The sequence below is a fragment of the Sinohyriopsis cumingii genome, chromosome 15, assembly GCF_028554795.1.
Source record: "Sinohyriopsis cumingii isolate HCF-2022 chromosome 15, ASM2855479v2, whole genome shotgun sequence".
NCBI classification, from domain to species: domain Eukaryota; kingdom Metazoa; phylum Mollusca; class Bivalvia; order Unionida; family Unionidae; genus Sinohyriopsis; species Sinohyriopsis cumingii.
The window spans coordinates 23,197,298-23,214,855 of record NC_142975.1 but is presented as its reverse complement, the minus strand read 5'-3'; the positions used below and the strand labels follow the sequence as shown (position 1 = coordinate 23,214,855).

The window sequence follows — 17,558 nt, the reverse complement described above, 5'->3', positions numbered from 1 at the left end:
CTTATAAGCTACATCATGAACATGACAAGCTCGATCAATAGCGTTTATTGGTTCCTCGCCTGGTTTTGGTTGATCCTGATTATCAAGCCTGATATCGAGTCGAGTACCAGGACCGCAATAATTATATCCTGGTAGATGTTTTTCTCCGCTGTATTTAGCCCATGGAGCACCTGGAAACTTTGACATCAAATTTGCAATATCACCACCGCGCCTATTAGGTAAAAACGAAAATTTCTTTCTACCGCATATAGAACATTTTCCACCATATGCTATTTTTTTATTTTTTGTTATAACCGTAGCTAAATCAGTGGTTGGAGTTTTAACTTTACAGCGTAAGCAATATAAATCCATAGATATTTTATACAACATGGATATAATTGATTTCTCAGCGACAAGAAAACAAGAACCTGTCAAGCACCATCCTGCGTTACCAAATTCCATCAGAATGATAATAATAGGCCCATCTGGAAGTGGAAAGACACAGTTGTTACTTAATCTTATAATGAGATGGTTAAAATGGGATAAATTATATTTGGTAGCCCCGTCAGTTGATGATCAGCGATGTTATAATGTACTTAAGGATTTTAATGAAAAGGCTAACGACGTTATCGAGTTTATAACCGATATTGATGAAGCACCATCAGTTGATTCCATAGACGGACTTATTAATAATTTAGTTGTATACGACGATGTGATGCTGGACAAACAATCAAACCCAGCCAGGATTTTTTCTCGAGGTAGACATAAAAATACCGACGTTATTTATGTTACTCAACGATACACACAAATACCAAAAGTGATCAGAGATAATTGTAATATTTTAGTTGTGTTTAATGGTGTAGACACACATACGTTGCGAAATATTCATCAAACCTGGTGCAGCGGTGACATGGATATAATTAAATTCAGAAATTTCTTTTTACGAGCGCAAGCTACTCCGCATGGGTTTATAACAATAAATTTACACGATCCTAGAACAAGATATCGTATTGGACTTGATAAAATATTTGGATAACAGGGGTGATGATAAAATTAAACTGAATTAAAAAGATATCATTAATATAATGAACAATTGTGCGTGGCTGCGTCAAGGAACCACTAATAAATGTGATAAAAAATGTCGTGGAGAATATTGCAAAAAACATAATTATCTTATAAAGAAAAATCCTCATGCTGGTCCACGAAGATGTGTTGGATGTAACAACGGCGTTAGAGGATTATATCAGATTTGCAAAAATTGCGGTGGAGATCGATACAGAAGTTTAATGATATATTACAGAAAAAGAAAAAACATAAATCCAAAAATAGAAAAACCACCATCAGAACTTGAATATTACTTGAAACATAGAACAAATAAAGATGAAACAAATAAAGATGAAACAGATGAGGAGAAACGACAGCGAGAACGTGTTGAGAAATATTCATCAAACTTGGTATGGTGGTAAATTTGGATAAATTAATATCAGCAGAGGGGGTGATGACCTCAGTGAAGGCGTAATTGCGTAAACAGCATGCATAATAAACTAGAAAAAATCACCAACGACAATGGAGTAATATTAATTAGAAAAATTCCAGAGATTTTTCTCAGTAAAGTGTCGACGCTTTTTTAAAATCTGTCGACGCTTTTTATTTTTCAATCGTTCGTAGGAAGGTTTATTTTCGACATTTCGACGCTTTTCAGGCAAAGGTCTGTTCCCCCCCCCCTCTGCTGCTCCCCGTGCTGTTTTCTGTGCGATAGACAACAGTGCTGAATCGATCGATACTCACCATTTTCCTGTGAGATTATAACTGAAGCATATTGTATCAAATCGATCGATCATTAAGCCTTATAACTGTTACAGATATAATTACAGCCCAGATTTGTCTCTACCATGTAAAGCTATTGAAAATGAAAAATCACCATTTTAATATTACGGAAGTGGGTATCTTGCCTCATTCGCTACCCTACGAGTCAACAGGCACCCGTACTCACCACTTACTCCCATCCCCCACGCGACCCGTAGATAGTTGGTTACTTTTTGTCGAGGGGTTGCTAGAGTGTGAACACCCAAGTGACGCGAGTGAGCCAGACATGGGGGTTAGAGTCTTGTACAGCTGTCCGTGTCCCCATATGGTACCGAATAAGGTCAAACAACACTTCCGTACAATTAATATGTGCTAGTCTGCAACGGTGGTGGAAGAAAAATCTCTGCGGAAAGACAGGCACGTTTTATGGTAGTGATCGATAAACACACTGCATAATGAATATCAGTTTGATTGAATAATTATCGGGTTTTTGCGTGAAGTGATAATCGATATTGTTTATTACCAAATCAATGGTTGATCCGTATATTTCTGAAACAACTATTCGGTTTTGATATTCTATAGCATTTTTTTTGCTATCACTTTGCTGTTTTTTTTTCTTCATGTTGTTGTTTGAGTGTACATCCTACGATCTTTTTTTTTTCCCCACAAAGGGAGACAATACTGCTGTAATATTTGTAATTTTGAGGCGTTTATTTAACTTTTTTATATTGTCTGTTTTTTCCCATGTCACTGCATGGCAACATTATCACATACATATCGTTGCTCAGCATTGGTAAGGTTTCTTCTACGAGGGACTTAAGTTTGTTTAGGTTGCTAGTTATATAAAATAAATCTTCTTGACTGAGATCAGATTGTTAAAAATCAGGGCAATATTTGACCATTTCATATCTGATAAAAACAGGACCACACCGGCTCTTTATTTCCTTAATAGTTTCTGGATGAGATGTTTTTTGCACACACATATATACAACGTGGTTTCTTATTTGTGTTATAACTGTCTGTGATTTTCCATTTCTCCAGCACAGTTTCATACTCGGCGGCACTGATTATTTTATCCTCGATTGCAACTGAGTACACTGCTGATCGTATTGAAACTACTCTGTGTGGCCGTAACCAATATGGAATAGACGCGTACTCAGGAATGCAGTCGCATCGAAATTAACTTGCTCGCATAACCAGAGAGAACAGTTACTATCGATATAGCTCAGACATTAACACCGGTTGGTGCACCTACAATGGTGTATGTTGTGGTGGCTCCAGTCACACCAAAACCGACAGTTGCTGACACAGTGAGCCCGCAAAAAGCATCTACGACCAGACACGCACGTTTATATTTCACGATAAACGCGCCGGTAAGACTGAGGGTCTATTATAGTTCCTTTATTCATAATACAATCGAGTATTTTAATTGCACTACAAACAGACAGACCTTATCCGGTTTCATCATCAAGAGCAGGCACAGTACTCACGCGCACTTCTAGCCAATACCTTTTCGACTGGCAGAATTGTACTGCAATTATACAAGATTTCTTCCCCGGGAACATGTAAATTTCAGGATGTTGTAAGCTCTGGTGGTTTAGCACTTCTCTTATAAAAAAACACCTATTACGCCAGAGCTTTTGTAGTCTAACGATCGTCTTTGCCCAGTAATTATGATCCAAACACGTGCGTCCTTGCTGTTGAATAATATCTGAGACTTTTATCTTCTCAGTTCGTTCAATGTAGGTTTAAAACATTCCTTGGTGAACTTAAACAGTGTGGGTAATTCGGTGGATGCCACTTTGCTATTGTTTTTGCACCTGGTGCTGCAGTCAACGATTTAGCATTTTTTCGTGTACGTGTGATGATTCCAACCTGGTTGTGACACACCAGAGTGATTCCAAATGGCAATTTCTACCTGACCCGAATTAAATTACAGCCCATACGAGGGTTTGGTAACGCCATTCTGAAGCAGATATTCCTCGAGAAGAGGAGCAAAATTATTAACAATGGTAGAATCGCTGACAGAATATCCAACACCTTATCGGTAAATTCCGCAACTTCATCACCACGGTCGGAATCCATTACGCATACATAAGGGTAAAAATCTAATTATTAACACAAACACCAAAGACGGTTAGCCATCTGTCCGGATAAATGTTGAGTACCTCATACTGAATTTCTCCTCAGGTCATTAATGATGTTGATAATGGCAACTGTGTAGAAGTTTAAATTATCACTTGGCGACCTGTTCATTTGCAAAATTAGTGGTACATGATAGGATGCTGCTTGTGATTTAGTAACATTCTCATTCGATCCCACGCGGCTCTACTTCCAATTATGATAAACAGATGTTCCAAACGCGGGCACCTCTTAATTATGAGGTTTATCCTTATTACAACTATTTACAGCAGAATGGAAAACAAGTGGGCCTTTTGTTAAAGTTGCCGTTTCCATGGATTTTCTCCTGCTCTGACTAATATTCCCGTAATTTGGTACCATAGTTACAAGGTGACCGCATATGATGTCATCCAACCCTGTTTGTACTGGCATAGTCGAATGAAAGAAAGGCAGACGACCCTGATGTCCACGTTCACTAGTGCCCCGGAATATATAATTAACCACTTCGACTGCAGTTCAAGTCCATTCTAGCCAAAATACAAACTATGTTGTGATGTCACCACGCATGTGACTCAGCGAGTACCAGGGCCTGTCGATGAATCCAGATTGACGATTCCCGTTTCGCATGTGCATGGCACCATCGCTGCAGAATCATCTCTCAAGAAAACACCAAGAAAATATTCGATTTCGAGAGAATCGATATTAGTCAAATGACGATTCGCTTCCATCAACGGCATGAACTTATGTGATCTGGTCATCGAAGACCTCTGCATGAGGGTATTCGATTATTTGTGTCTGGTAAACGAAGGCCTCATCCTTCTTATGCGACCACCAGCCGCCTTTTTATAAAGCCATTCTTATTGCAGTTACGACAGCTTCCAACGCTGCAGCTTTTGCAACCGCTGAAGATTTGTTGTTGTTGAGTTTAATTATAGTGGCGTGCGCACAATTGTGCATGTGCCACTTTTTTCTGACTGCACTGCAGCCTGCTAGTTGTTCCTGGGGAAGGGAATGGTGCCACCTCCCCCAGGCTTGTATGGGTTCAAGGAACCCTGACAGTTTGGCCTCAATCTGTGGGTCCATAAAGGTTCCTTACAGTTGAATGGTTGGCTGTCATTAGTGGGAAGGAGAGCTCGGGAACGGTCCTGGATGCTTTACATCGCTGGTTTCTTGTTGCATTTGCCTGGTGTTTCATGCGAGTTTTTTTTATTTTATTTTATTTTTTATATATTTTTTTCTTTCAAAATGTTCTAAAAAGAGGGAGGATGTTCTATGCTGTTTATACCACTGGAGATACTTCTGTCAACAATGCTGGAATGTATGCAAGGAATGGAAATATTCCATCGATATTTTACAATTGTGCCACCTTTGTCTTGGATAATCTCAATGTTACTGAAGCGTTTTTGTGTTTGGCCGCATTAAGCTGTGTGTGCTGCGTTTGGGTGAGCAACACTGGGATATTTCCTGTTAATTTTCCTGCAAGCAGTTTCAGTGTGACCCGAGTTATTTTTATTGCATGTTTTGATTTTTCCCAGCTGATTTTGAGTAAGGTTGACTTTTACTTTGCGACAGAACATTAGTATTTAAATACGTAGCACGTTCAATTTCAAATTTTACTAATTTTCTACAGGTGCATATATTACTTTCATTTGGCTACCAGCAACGTCCATCAAGTGAGTCTTGTCAGAAAGTATCAAATAACAGCATTCCAATTTTCACAACCAGCATTACCAACATGTGCATGAAAATATGACAATGCATGTCTACAACGGACTACCTGAACAACTCCAGATGTTCCAGAGAAAAGTGATATATCGGGTACAACGTATAAAGATTTTGCTGAGTTTTTTGAAGGTCCGTATCGACATTTAGATGCCGGTCAATGTACGACCACAGACTGTGATATGCACAGGCAATATGATTGGCATTTACACAGTCAACTGAATTTCTTCGACGGTTCATGATGAACGGTTAACAGTGAATAAACCTCAGTTACTTCTAGTTGTCAAATACCATTTTATTTTGTTGCCTTGTTTTTATTTCGCGCTGCAAGTTGAAACGCCAGAAACATGTGTTAGTGCAGTAAGACCGAACTGGGTACTTATTTACCAGATAAACTGCTCCACAATATCAGAGCAAGGAACGTCAACGTTGATGTGGTTCCTGACTGCATCAGCGATAACAAGCGTGATTATGCACAGTGAAGGGGATAACACTGGCAGCCACAAAGCCAGTTCATCTATTTCAAATTTACACGCAGGAGAACTTGTATTAAGCTAAATGGCATCACTGGAGATATTTTTACGAAACAAGTTTACCGTGTGTATGAGTCCAAATATCACTTTGCGAACACCTCTGCAAAACCCAAATATATGACTGAGGGGAATGGCACAAGAAAATGGTAATGAGGTTCCACTAAGTTGTGTTCAGTGCTGGGCAAATTCAAGATCTACACTTGGTTTAGGAAACAACTAAATTGTCCACATATGCGGACGTGTTGCTGACATTATTGTTATGGCTGCCTTATTGGTCTAACCGCTCCGGTGGTCAAGTGGTTAGAGCGTCCGCATCGGATGCGAGTGGTCGTGGGTTCCATCCCCGGCCGAGTCATACCAAAGACTTACAAAAATGGTACCGGGCGCTCAGCATTAAGAATTTAGTGTTAGGACTGGTCGGCCTGGTGTAAGGATAATGTGACTGGGTGGGACATCGTGCTACATGTCTGCGGCATGATGCACCAGGGCTGGACATCACTATAAACTGTCACACTGCAGACATCGTAGCAATATGACTGAAAAATTGTTAAAGTTAAGTTAAAAATCAAAATCTATCTCTCTTTCACACACACACACACACACACACACACACACACACACACACATATTTAGTTTATGATCTGTGTGATCAGCTACATCTTTGACAAATACCATAGTTGGGCTAGCGGTTCTCATGCAATCATAGCTGTATCGGGCGAGCGATTCCGAGAATCATTGTGGCCAAATCAACGTTTTCCAGAACGGATTCAATTTCTTTTCCATCGATGGAGTAAAATATACTATTGAACAACGCCATGACGCCAGAATTAACAAATTCCTCTTAGGCAATGCCGTCTTTATTGGGATTGTTCACGCGCACAAGTTCTTCCTCCTCATAGGGAAGGAAAAACCTATAGGTGTCTTGCGCTTGTAATTCTGCTTTTAACTGATTTGGGTCTCTGGCTGGATAGGACTAATACTGAAAATCTCGTTTGCTTCAATCCACCCTCTCCCTCGTCAAACGATGGATCAAATACCACTTTGCAGTGTGCAATGGTTTATATAATATCTATTTTTCACTGAATCAGTGCAATCCACTCCCCATAGCCAGAGTTGTAATCTTGGAATCTGACAATCGCTGTTGAGCGGCATCTTTAATGATTTTATTCACTGCAGGCGGCATTGGTTCAGTTGATTGTAATGTAATTCGTGCTCGTTTTACGAATAGCTGTATTCAGTCTCGAAGCGTCTGAGTTGACTGCGATCGCAGCTGCTTTAATCAATACACAGAAATACTTTTAACAATATCCACAACTTGCAGGTTCACTTGTTTAGCGATGGGTGCACCGCGCGAGGTAGAAGCTGTGAGTGATTTTGGTGCACACACAAATATACACGAACAAAGTCACAGAGGCAAGTTCCGTAATAGGTCATGTACATGGGTTTAAGAACGTTGACTACGCGAATGGGCCTCAAACGTTCACGTATGACAGTCATTATTGTTACATGTCAGGCCGATCTCAAATGCACAGTTGTATCATCACAGGATTACCACGCAGACCCACCACATGCACGTCTGGATCTTCCAGGAAAGAACGAATACAGATAAGCCGAATATTATGGCATGGAAGATGCATAGGTGCTACGGGTGTAACCAAGATCAAGTCACCTGATTCCACGGTGGGTGAAAACCCAAACAAAATTTACCCTGTATAACTACGCCTGTCGTATCGGACCTGCCTTTTTAACTGCCACTGACTGCGTCACAAGTTAAATTAAGTTGCGTCGTTGAGGTTATTCTCAGTGTCAGGCGCGACATGATATCCCACACACAATAATCGTTTATCCTCTGAAACGTGGCTAGGCCTGGCTAACAATGGTCTTATTGATATCCACCACATACGTTTGAGATTTCAATGGCATTGCCAGAGCTGAGTGTGGGCTGATGGGCACGTATGAACATTTTAGAGTCTTTGCCAGTTACCACAGAGATTTATCTTCGAATTTCATCATTGATCAAATCTATGTAGTAAGCTCACGAGGAATGGTCGATCTTATGCTAGTTGGCGCCACTGTCTGCTGAAAACACAAACATATTATTCGCGGGAAGACCACCAACAGTTGGGATTGGATATTAGGCCAACAGTAATGCACTCCCAATGAGGCTATACCGCTGCAGTGTGCGCGATTCATGTACACGTGCATGGCGTTGTCACGAAATTCCTCTGACACGTTGGCGACCAACAACAGGTCCGTGCTCATATAGAGATCGAGATAGTCGCTGAGGTTTTCGCACTCGAACGTAAACCAAACTTTCTTCGCATGTTCGTAGTAGGCAGCCGCAATAATTTCGCGTGCCGGCGATGAATAAAACACTTCGAACAGTGGCAGCCGATTTTCGGCAAATGTTCTGCAGCCATTTATATACTCGTACAGATACACGCCTTTTCTCGTGATTAGTTCCGTATTGGTGTAAAAGTATCGACGAATAACTTTGAAGTTCTCTGTCATCAGATTGCTCGCTAACTCCTCGAAGGAAGAATTTATTCAACTGGATCGAGTCAATGATCTGTAAATGTTTCAGCCGAAACGTCATGCATTTTTCCTTTAGGGATCACGCTAATCAGTGAGTCCGATGCCGTTACTACTGATTGGATGATAAAATGGCTATAGTGCTCACGCAGGTTATGAAATACCACAGGGATTTTGGATTTGTTGGGATAAATCCGCAGCTGCGCATTAACACGCTTTGTGTGAGATATCCTTCTACACATCAGTGATGTCAGTGACCACGAACTTTTGAACGAGAACTTTTACATTCGTCACTGGACGGGGTTTGTACTACGTCAGTGGACGGACTTTGCTCTTTATCATGGGGGCCAAAGTTAAGTAACACTGCTACGATTCCAAGAATTAGATTTGTTAGCAGTTGTTGAACATCTTTGCCTAGTCTGTAGGTGGGCGGGATAATGACTACGTGATATTCCAACTAACCACTGCTACTCTGAAACTGGGATTCGGTCACTTGTAATTGTTGTTGTTGTAGGGTTTAACGCCATTTTTCAGCACACGATAGGATATACATGGCGACTAGTATTAATGGTGGAGGAAGAACCCGGGAAAACCCCAGAAAAAAACACCGACCCACGAGAAGCTACTGGCAAGCTTTCTCACACACCCACAGTGGCCGAATCCGAGACTCGAACCCACGCAGACAGGTGAGATGGCAGTGATCCGTAACGGAGAGCGCTTTAGACCACTCGGCCACTCGAGACCCCCACTTGTAATTGTTATGTTTTTGCACGAATGCTCCCAGCCGCTTTATTAGAAGAGGCAAGACGACAATATTGTTCTTCCTCAGCACGAAGACAACAGTCCTGTTCATACCAGTCTACTATTGCAAGGATATCGGCTTTTCTTTCGCCTATGATATGGTGTGTGAGCGCTAATGGTCTTAATTGTTTACCGTTGTTTTGTGCATTTTTTATTGTTGTTTCTGCTGCCGCGGTGGCAGTGACAATCGTTGGTGGCGGTCTGTCTGCTGTTCACATACGGCTTGGTATGCGTATGCCATGCGGTCGCACGAGAGCTGTTTTAGTTGTGGCACTATCGGCATGGTTATACTCGATAGGGTGGGGACAAAGCGACTTTCTAAATGAAAAATGTTGTCAGTGATTTGTTTTATTTTGCCAGGATCAGAATCTGCGATCGCCACAATACAGTTGAATATATCATCTAGTTTTGTTTTATCAGATTGTGTTTATGCAGTCACGGGCGTTTGTCTTTTTTATGTCTGAGCAATTTATAGTTCTTACGAAGAGATCCACAGGGCTGGCAAAGTTGGATTTGACTCCGTTACCACATTCCAGGCAAGGTCGTACCCTAGACCTTCACCAAATATCTGCGTGTGTTTTGCAGTGCAGGGTTCGTATTTGCCAAGGTAGATTGCCTTGTATTTGTTACGTCTCAATGCCATGGCGCTTCCTATTTACATATGTTTGAGCTTTTGTGCAATTACCGAAAGCATACTTAATAGCTTCTTTCAACCAGCTTGAGTATGGCTGCCACCCGTTTCTGTTTATCTACTCTTTGGCATAATGAGACTTGGCCGATAGCGAGCCTCACAGAGTCAATTACGCGACTTTATGGTAACTCTTAATTTCAGATCAGGCTTTTTCAGAAACAATGGCGCATTCTTTTTGGACTTAGTTCGTGAACACGCGGATAAAATGTATTTTAACCCAGCATCAGACCAAATGCGCTCAAATGACTTGACACTGAGCACTGCACCAACTCGAATACGAACAGACTTTGTGTGTTTGTACCCATTTGCATAAATTTTCTTGGAGCACTGGTAAATTTCCCCAATCGTTTTTACTTGGTCCCTTTTGGCAATAGCCTCATGCAATGCTTTCAGGTGCTTGCTTCTCTCTTTTCTGAGTGGGTGTAATACTTTTCTTGTATCCACTGAAGAGAAGTCAGATGGGAAGCCATTCTTATAATTATGGCCCAGAAGCATCCGTCTAATTAGCCTGCTCTAAAGCATCTTCGTCGCTGACCTCATTAAAAACGTCAGACGCTGTTTGGGTGTAATCCGGTTTCTTTTGGGGGTGTACTCTTTCATGCACGATATTCTGCAACTTCTTTTTTGCTGTTGTTCTGTTTGCCTACGAAATCTGCCGAAGATTTTTTATTTTTTATTTCAAGATCACTGATAAATCTACCAACTTATCAATATTTTCTGCGCTTGTTTCGGAGACTTCGTACAACATTTTCTGCGCCTTTTGATGAACCCGTATGACGCATTTGGACGATACAACGATCTCAATTTGCCTGTCAAAGTCTTGAGATTCCATTCGCTTGGAAAATGTATGCCGCCATTAGTAACTTCCCAGAACTCTTTCAATATACTCTGCGAATCAATAATATCGTCGCCGTTCATTTGTATATAAACAGCTGATAATATCTTTAATATAATATTCTCTGCTCAACTACAATTTCCTATCTACAAACATAAAAGGATCAATGCACTATTACCATAGAGGCTATATACTACACTTAAAAAAATCAATACAAAGTAAAGCTGATATAATGGGTTTGGTAAAGTGCTTATATCGATCACTACCATAAATGGTGATTGTCTGACTGCAGCGATTTTCCTTTCCACAATCGCTGCAGACTAGCACAGAGTAGTATGGAAGTGCTGTTTGACCTCATTCAGTTCCCTATTGGGATACGGACAGCCATACGAGATTCTAACCGCCATGTCTGGCTCACTCACTTCACCTGTTTATTTTTCACCTCTAGCAACCCCTCGACAAAAGATAACCAAATATCTAATGGTCGCGTGGGGGATAGCTTGTCATGGGGGTTAAAGGCGATGAAAGGTGTTAGGGGACCCATATATTAGTGAATGAGGCAAAACACCTATTTCCGAAATACAGTTTTATTCCAAAAAGTATTTGCAATACTTAAAATGCTTACATTTTTGTATCAATTCTTATTATATGCTTATTTTTTCCCCCGTTAACTTCACATTGTCAGAATCGTTCAGTATTACCCAATACTGAACTTGCGCGACAATACACATATAGCATTCACGTGAATAAAGGAACTACTTTCTATTGTAAACAAACAATGGACGCAGACGCCAGCACTTTTTATTTGTACACAAATCATGTACACTTGCGTAAGAGGCTCTTTACGTTGTGGTTGTTTAAATTTGTTTCTGAATGAACTAAAACAGATGCTTCGTGGACTGCCACATACCAGCTGTTTTGGCACATTCCGCGTTGATACAATGTTACGGATTTAGGCTAGCTACAGTACATAACAGACCCAAGATAAGGTCCTTATAAATAATATACAAGTGACAAGTCATATACCCTCTTCTTTAGCTGGTGATAAGAATGGCAAAATAAAATATACTTACAGTTTTCCATCCTGAATTTCCTCAAAATGTATTTTCTTAATTCTGCAAATCCGAATTACATGAGCCATGTCATAGGTTTTCATTCTGGATTACACATTTCGAAATTGTGCTGTAATTTCGATGATAAGTGCAATTGCATCCTCCTTAATGCACTCAAAATGAAATAAGCATTAAATTCCACAGCGTCCTTTTGATAATTGCAATTGAAAGACTTCATATTTTTCCCACATTATGATTTCAAACATTCAATGACAGAAACAGAAACACATTTGCAGATGTCAACACGCTTCTCCCTAGCTAATTAAATCTCGTGTATTTCATGTGGAATCGTCACATACAAATCCAGTCCATAATCGCGAAATTTCCTAGAATCGAGAAAAATACCAAAATCTATTCATTCCATATCAAATGGAAAAGTTGTAGCAATGCACATTCATTCACAATATGACTCCAAATTTTAATTTTAACTAGACACGCTATTTTCTTTCGAAAGATATGTCGAGCGCGCGACTAAGTTCAAATTTATTTGGGCGGAGTTATGTGCGCAGTAATAATGTTGATTTGTGTAATGATGAATATGCGCATGTGTATTTAGTTTGGAATGCGGCATACATTCATTTACGTTGTTTCTTGTAGTGTATTTTGTTTATATAATTAAACCTTTGGTAGAATAAAAAATGAGCATATAATCAAAAGGTTACTGCATTTGTATGGGAAAATATGAACTCGTTTTGTCGGAAGGGTATATATACTTCACTCCCAAGGTCGTGCAGTATTCCATCCCAAAACTCGTTCATATTTTCCCATACAAATGCAGTAACCTATAAATACTGAGTAAACTTATTTTTATACATTTATCACTACATCGAATAAATATGTTAACCACATACATATATTTAAACAGAAGTTCTTAAATGTAAGAAAACCTTGCTGCCAACATATGGGGTTCACAGGCTGTCTCTTACATTTTTATTTAGCTGATTTTAATTTTAGATCTAATTTAGATTTTTAGTGAATTTACCGTTTGTAAATTTTGCCTGATACAAATTTAAATTTGTTATAATTTAAAGTCGTTGTGAAGAGGGCATCACAAACGTGTTCAAACAGCGCGAAGAAATGGCTTTAATAGTTGACATGGAACTGAGTCCGATAACGGCTACGGTTGTACCCCTCTGCGCGGTTTTAACACGCTATACATTTTTGTTGCAAGGCTCGGCAGCGGCTGGCTTTAATGCATCGTAATGGTTGTAACTCTGGCAAGTGTTGCACAGCTACAAGCATCCTCGTGAATTCCTAATAGTCACACAGCGCAGGGCCTGTTGTGTATTACCATTTAAAGTCACACAACGGAAACGCAACGTTCATTCTTTTACAATTGACGGACCAGGACTGTACTACAACTATTAGGCTATAATTGCTATCGTCATCGTCTCCCATATCACACAATGAAATATCCCGTTCCAGTGTAGTTGATGGTCTCCAATGCCAATATCATTTTGAGATGCCAGTGAAGTCATTTTCTCGTGGAACGTTAAAGACAAAGATTTACAAAGAGTATCGTCGATCGAGAGAGAGAGATTTGTTGAGATTGATGTTTCATAATTGAATATACTGTTTTGCTTTAATTTAAGAATGCAGTTCTGAAAAAGTATATTGATAGATGGTAGAAATGTGGGATGAACAAATATATTAATGTACTATGGAATTTACTTGGGAAATGATTCCTCAAAGCTGTCTTAATGTTAATAATTTGTTTGTCTCCGTTATACAAACCGCCAGCTTGTTATGCGAAATACGCTCTTTAATTTAATGAATTGTTTTTACATAATTATTAAAATGTTGCAAACGAGAGAGTAGAAAAGTGATGCCTACAAGCCAATACCATTACACTTGCAACCAAGCCAACTTGTAATCCAATATACGGTTGAAAATTTTGTATTGTCACTTTTTGTCAGTGAATCAGCCGTGTTCTACTGATGGGAAATGGGTAGGGTGGATGTGGTAGTATTTTCTTTTCTTTTCTTTTTGTGTCATTAAACATTATACGTAATAATGTCTTTTTAAACATACACATCAAAACCAGATGACTGTTAAAGTCCGGATTTGTGAAGGGCTATAGCCGTAGTTGTTTATTTTATTATAGGTGAGTAGACAATGCGGTACATTAAAATCAGCTGTGTCCTCCAGACAGACTGCGGCCCAGATGGCGCTCGCGCTTGTTTTCAAACGCCACTACCATAACAAGTTGAAATCTGCAAGAATACTACATAACTAACTTGATTTAATATATAACGATATACCGGTATGATTACTTTCAGAACTAGTATTTAATAGTATTAATTATAAAAAAACAACCCCAAAAGCAATCATGCATTTGTAAATTATATGAATAAAGAATGTACCATCCGACAGCAGAATCAACATACATGTACACGTATCAGACAGAAAATCATAAATATCACTTTTAATGGAATACGCCAGTGGAGCATTTAAACAGGTTTGAGCCGTGAGTAAAGAAAGCTCGGTTATAATTCATTAATATTAACATGAAATCTCTTGATGAGTGCAATAGCAGTTAAGCAGGACAAAACTGAAGATGCTTAAAAGTTTCTGCCGAAATCATTTTAGGATGAGTCTTTTCTTTTTATGTCACCTCCGTCAAAGGACGACCTATTCTTAATCGAAGACTGAATAGTCATCACGGACCGCATATGACCCTAATTGTTAATTATAACACCTTCATAAAGCCCAAACTCTACAAACTGCCAACAAATTGTTATGTGCACGTTAGCCTAAGGCCCATTACTCAGCTATACATCACTAAACCGGTTGCAACGACTGCTGCAAGAGTTCTGTACTCAGTATATTGACTTTGACTGGTTTGTCAAATGCATACATAGAACGCGGGAAAATACCATTTTCCTGTTTTCCTTTTTTTAAAAATCGGTTAAGTTTCAGAAGTTGTAGGTTTCAACAATAAAACGATATGTGGGAGGTCGCGGGTTCGATCCCCAGCCGAGTCGTATGGTAATAACAGCTCCCTCGCTTGGCGCTCAGCATCAAGAGGTAAGTATTAGGACTGGTCGGCCTGGTGTCAGGATAATGTGACTGGGTGGGACATCGTGCTACATGTCTGCGATATGATGCCCCATTGCTAGAATAATTATAGAAAACAGTTTTCCATTCATGTCACTTGCTTTGCTTTATACACGAGGTGTGCATCTTTCGATAGAAGTATGTATTTGGCCAATCAATAAGGGTAACGGCATAAATGGGGATACATATTAATAATTTACTGCTCGTTCAACAACTTGGAAATAAAATGCCACATTTCATCAGCGTTATCTACGTTTTTCTCAGGCAAATTAGATTTTTCCAATATGCTCGATAAGCACTTCACTGAGAATACAGGAGGGGCCCGATCTTAAATTAGAGGAGCCCTACGCGTCGAGCTGTCGGGCCTTTTTTTTTTAATTTTTTTTTTAGCACTAACTGCCATTGCTAATCTGGCTTTGGCACATCAGTTGATGAAAACCATATAATTTAGCCAATTTTCTAAGGCGAACCACTTCAAATAAAACGCTGTAACTAATTAAGAACATTTTTGTTACTTAACATCTGAAGCACATACACATACGCGCCATTTTAAATTGTTTGCTTACGATACAACATAAACCAAATTAGTTGCTTATTTATCTTGCTCATTCTACTACTACTGAAAGAGAAAATCCTAATTTACATAGTATGACTGTAAGGCCAAAGGTAAATAAAGAGTATTATGCACATAGACCGTCATACAGAAATGCAGACAAAGACTTGAAGAATATAAACAAATACACCAAGTTATATATAACAATCTTGTATGTAAAGCAGATTGGGCCGTCTAGTAGTAGTCACTGACGGCTAGGTCATTCATCGCACGCCTTACTTTGACACATGTACAATCCAAAACATTAATAATGCACCATATTTTATACACATGGGTGTTGATATCATGCACTCAGTAAAATAAAACATGTTCTGCTAGTTTTCAAGAGATTCTTCAACACGTAAAATCTTGTTTCTACATCCTACAACGATTATGGACAGGAAAATAGCGTTAACCTTGTTCATCTGTTTATCCGTCCAGTTAAATTTGACTCATCCGTTTTCAATAATTGTCACGGAGTTTCTTGGTCAATTTACTTATTTCATAGTTTGTGTGTGTGTGTGTGTGTGTGTGTGTGTGTGTGTGTGTGTGTTTCTTTCATTTGTTTCAGAGTGTTTTCCAGATGGACGGCTTGAGATGGTCAATCCCAATCCAGACAAGTATCTCTCGGCATTCGCCGAGTATGGGAACTCCTTGTGTAAAGCAGAGTGGGTGGATAACTCAACACGTCAGCGGTTGACCATACAAAATTGTGGCAAGGTCTGCAGAATTATCTTACTCCCTCCGACCTACCGTTTCTCTCTCTCTATCCCCTCCATCCAAACATTGGATCTTTGTGACAGTTTTAGCACCCTGTTAAGTTCTTATGAATAGCTTGTATCTTAACTTTGGAATTCGACCAGTTAAGTTTATTTGTCTTTCCTTTAAATAGGTCGTCCACCTAAAAGCAAACTGAGACCAACGCACAAGCAAAGAAGCAAAAATTAAAAAGAATTTTCACTAAATAAGCCTGGACAATGAAGAGTACCTTTAATGCCTTTAGATTTATGTTCCAGTACAATCAAGATTTGTGTGGACGTTTCAATGACAGTAAACCATATTTTAAAAAAGTGGAAAACACATTCAGTAGAACAATTTGACAATCTGGGAGTGTAAAAGTAGATCTCGACATAATGATCAGACAAACGACAAACGTAAAGTGGGTATGGTTACATACACGATTATCAGTTACTCACTTTTGTGTTATTTTGTAAGAGAGTTATCTTTGAACTTACTTTTATTCGATCGACACTTCTAAACAATTTCACATTTTTTCTTGATTTACGCTTTCATGTTAAACCCATGAATTAGATTTGTCATATATTTTAAATTATTGCTATCATATATAGCTTCGTGTAATTACTTGGGATGGGTAAAAATGAAATAAATGTTGCCCTTTTCTAACTGTCTTCTAATTGTCTTCTTAGACTAGTTGTCTAGCAATTGTCATTTATTTTCAAATTACGTCACGCTGTGCTGGAACTAGTGATTTTGCAACTTTTTATTTTAATGTACTCTTCTGGCAATATAAGAACGTTAAATACAAAAACTGAGTGGTGCAGCAATCGCTGTTTGCTAAATAGAAACATATCTTCAGCGGAACTTAAACATCTGTTGACCTCGACAAAAAAGAAGCTTATCATTAATTTATGTGTACCACGTTATTAACATAACATCAGTATGAAACAGTAGTAATAATATTTTATATAATGGCATGTGTATTTATGCACATCCCATTACCAAACATCCCAAGTTGCTCCTTGATGAGAGAAAGAAC

At 39.1% G+C, this 17,558-nt stretch overlaps 1 protein-coding gene across 3 annotated transcripts in view; it reads left to right on the top strand.

Moving 5' to 3' along the window:
* Positions 1–17,558, top strand: part of LOC149781406 (uncharacterized) — an 82,658-nt gene that overhangs the window by 23,809 nt on the left and 41,291 nt on the right. For 2 of the 3 annotated variants that reach the window (XM_089934748.1, XM_089934749.1), the window contains exon 3: positions 16,353–16,501. In XM_089934748.1, the coding sequence (XP_089790874.1) occupies positions 16,353–16,501 (149 nt within the window). The remainder of the gene's footprint in view (positions 1–16,352; positions 16,502–17,558) is intronic. The other variant, XM_089934750.1, reaches the window with a different exon arrangement.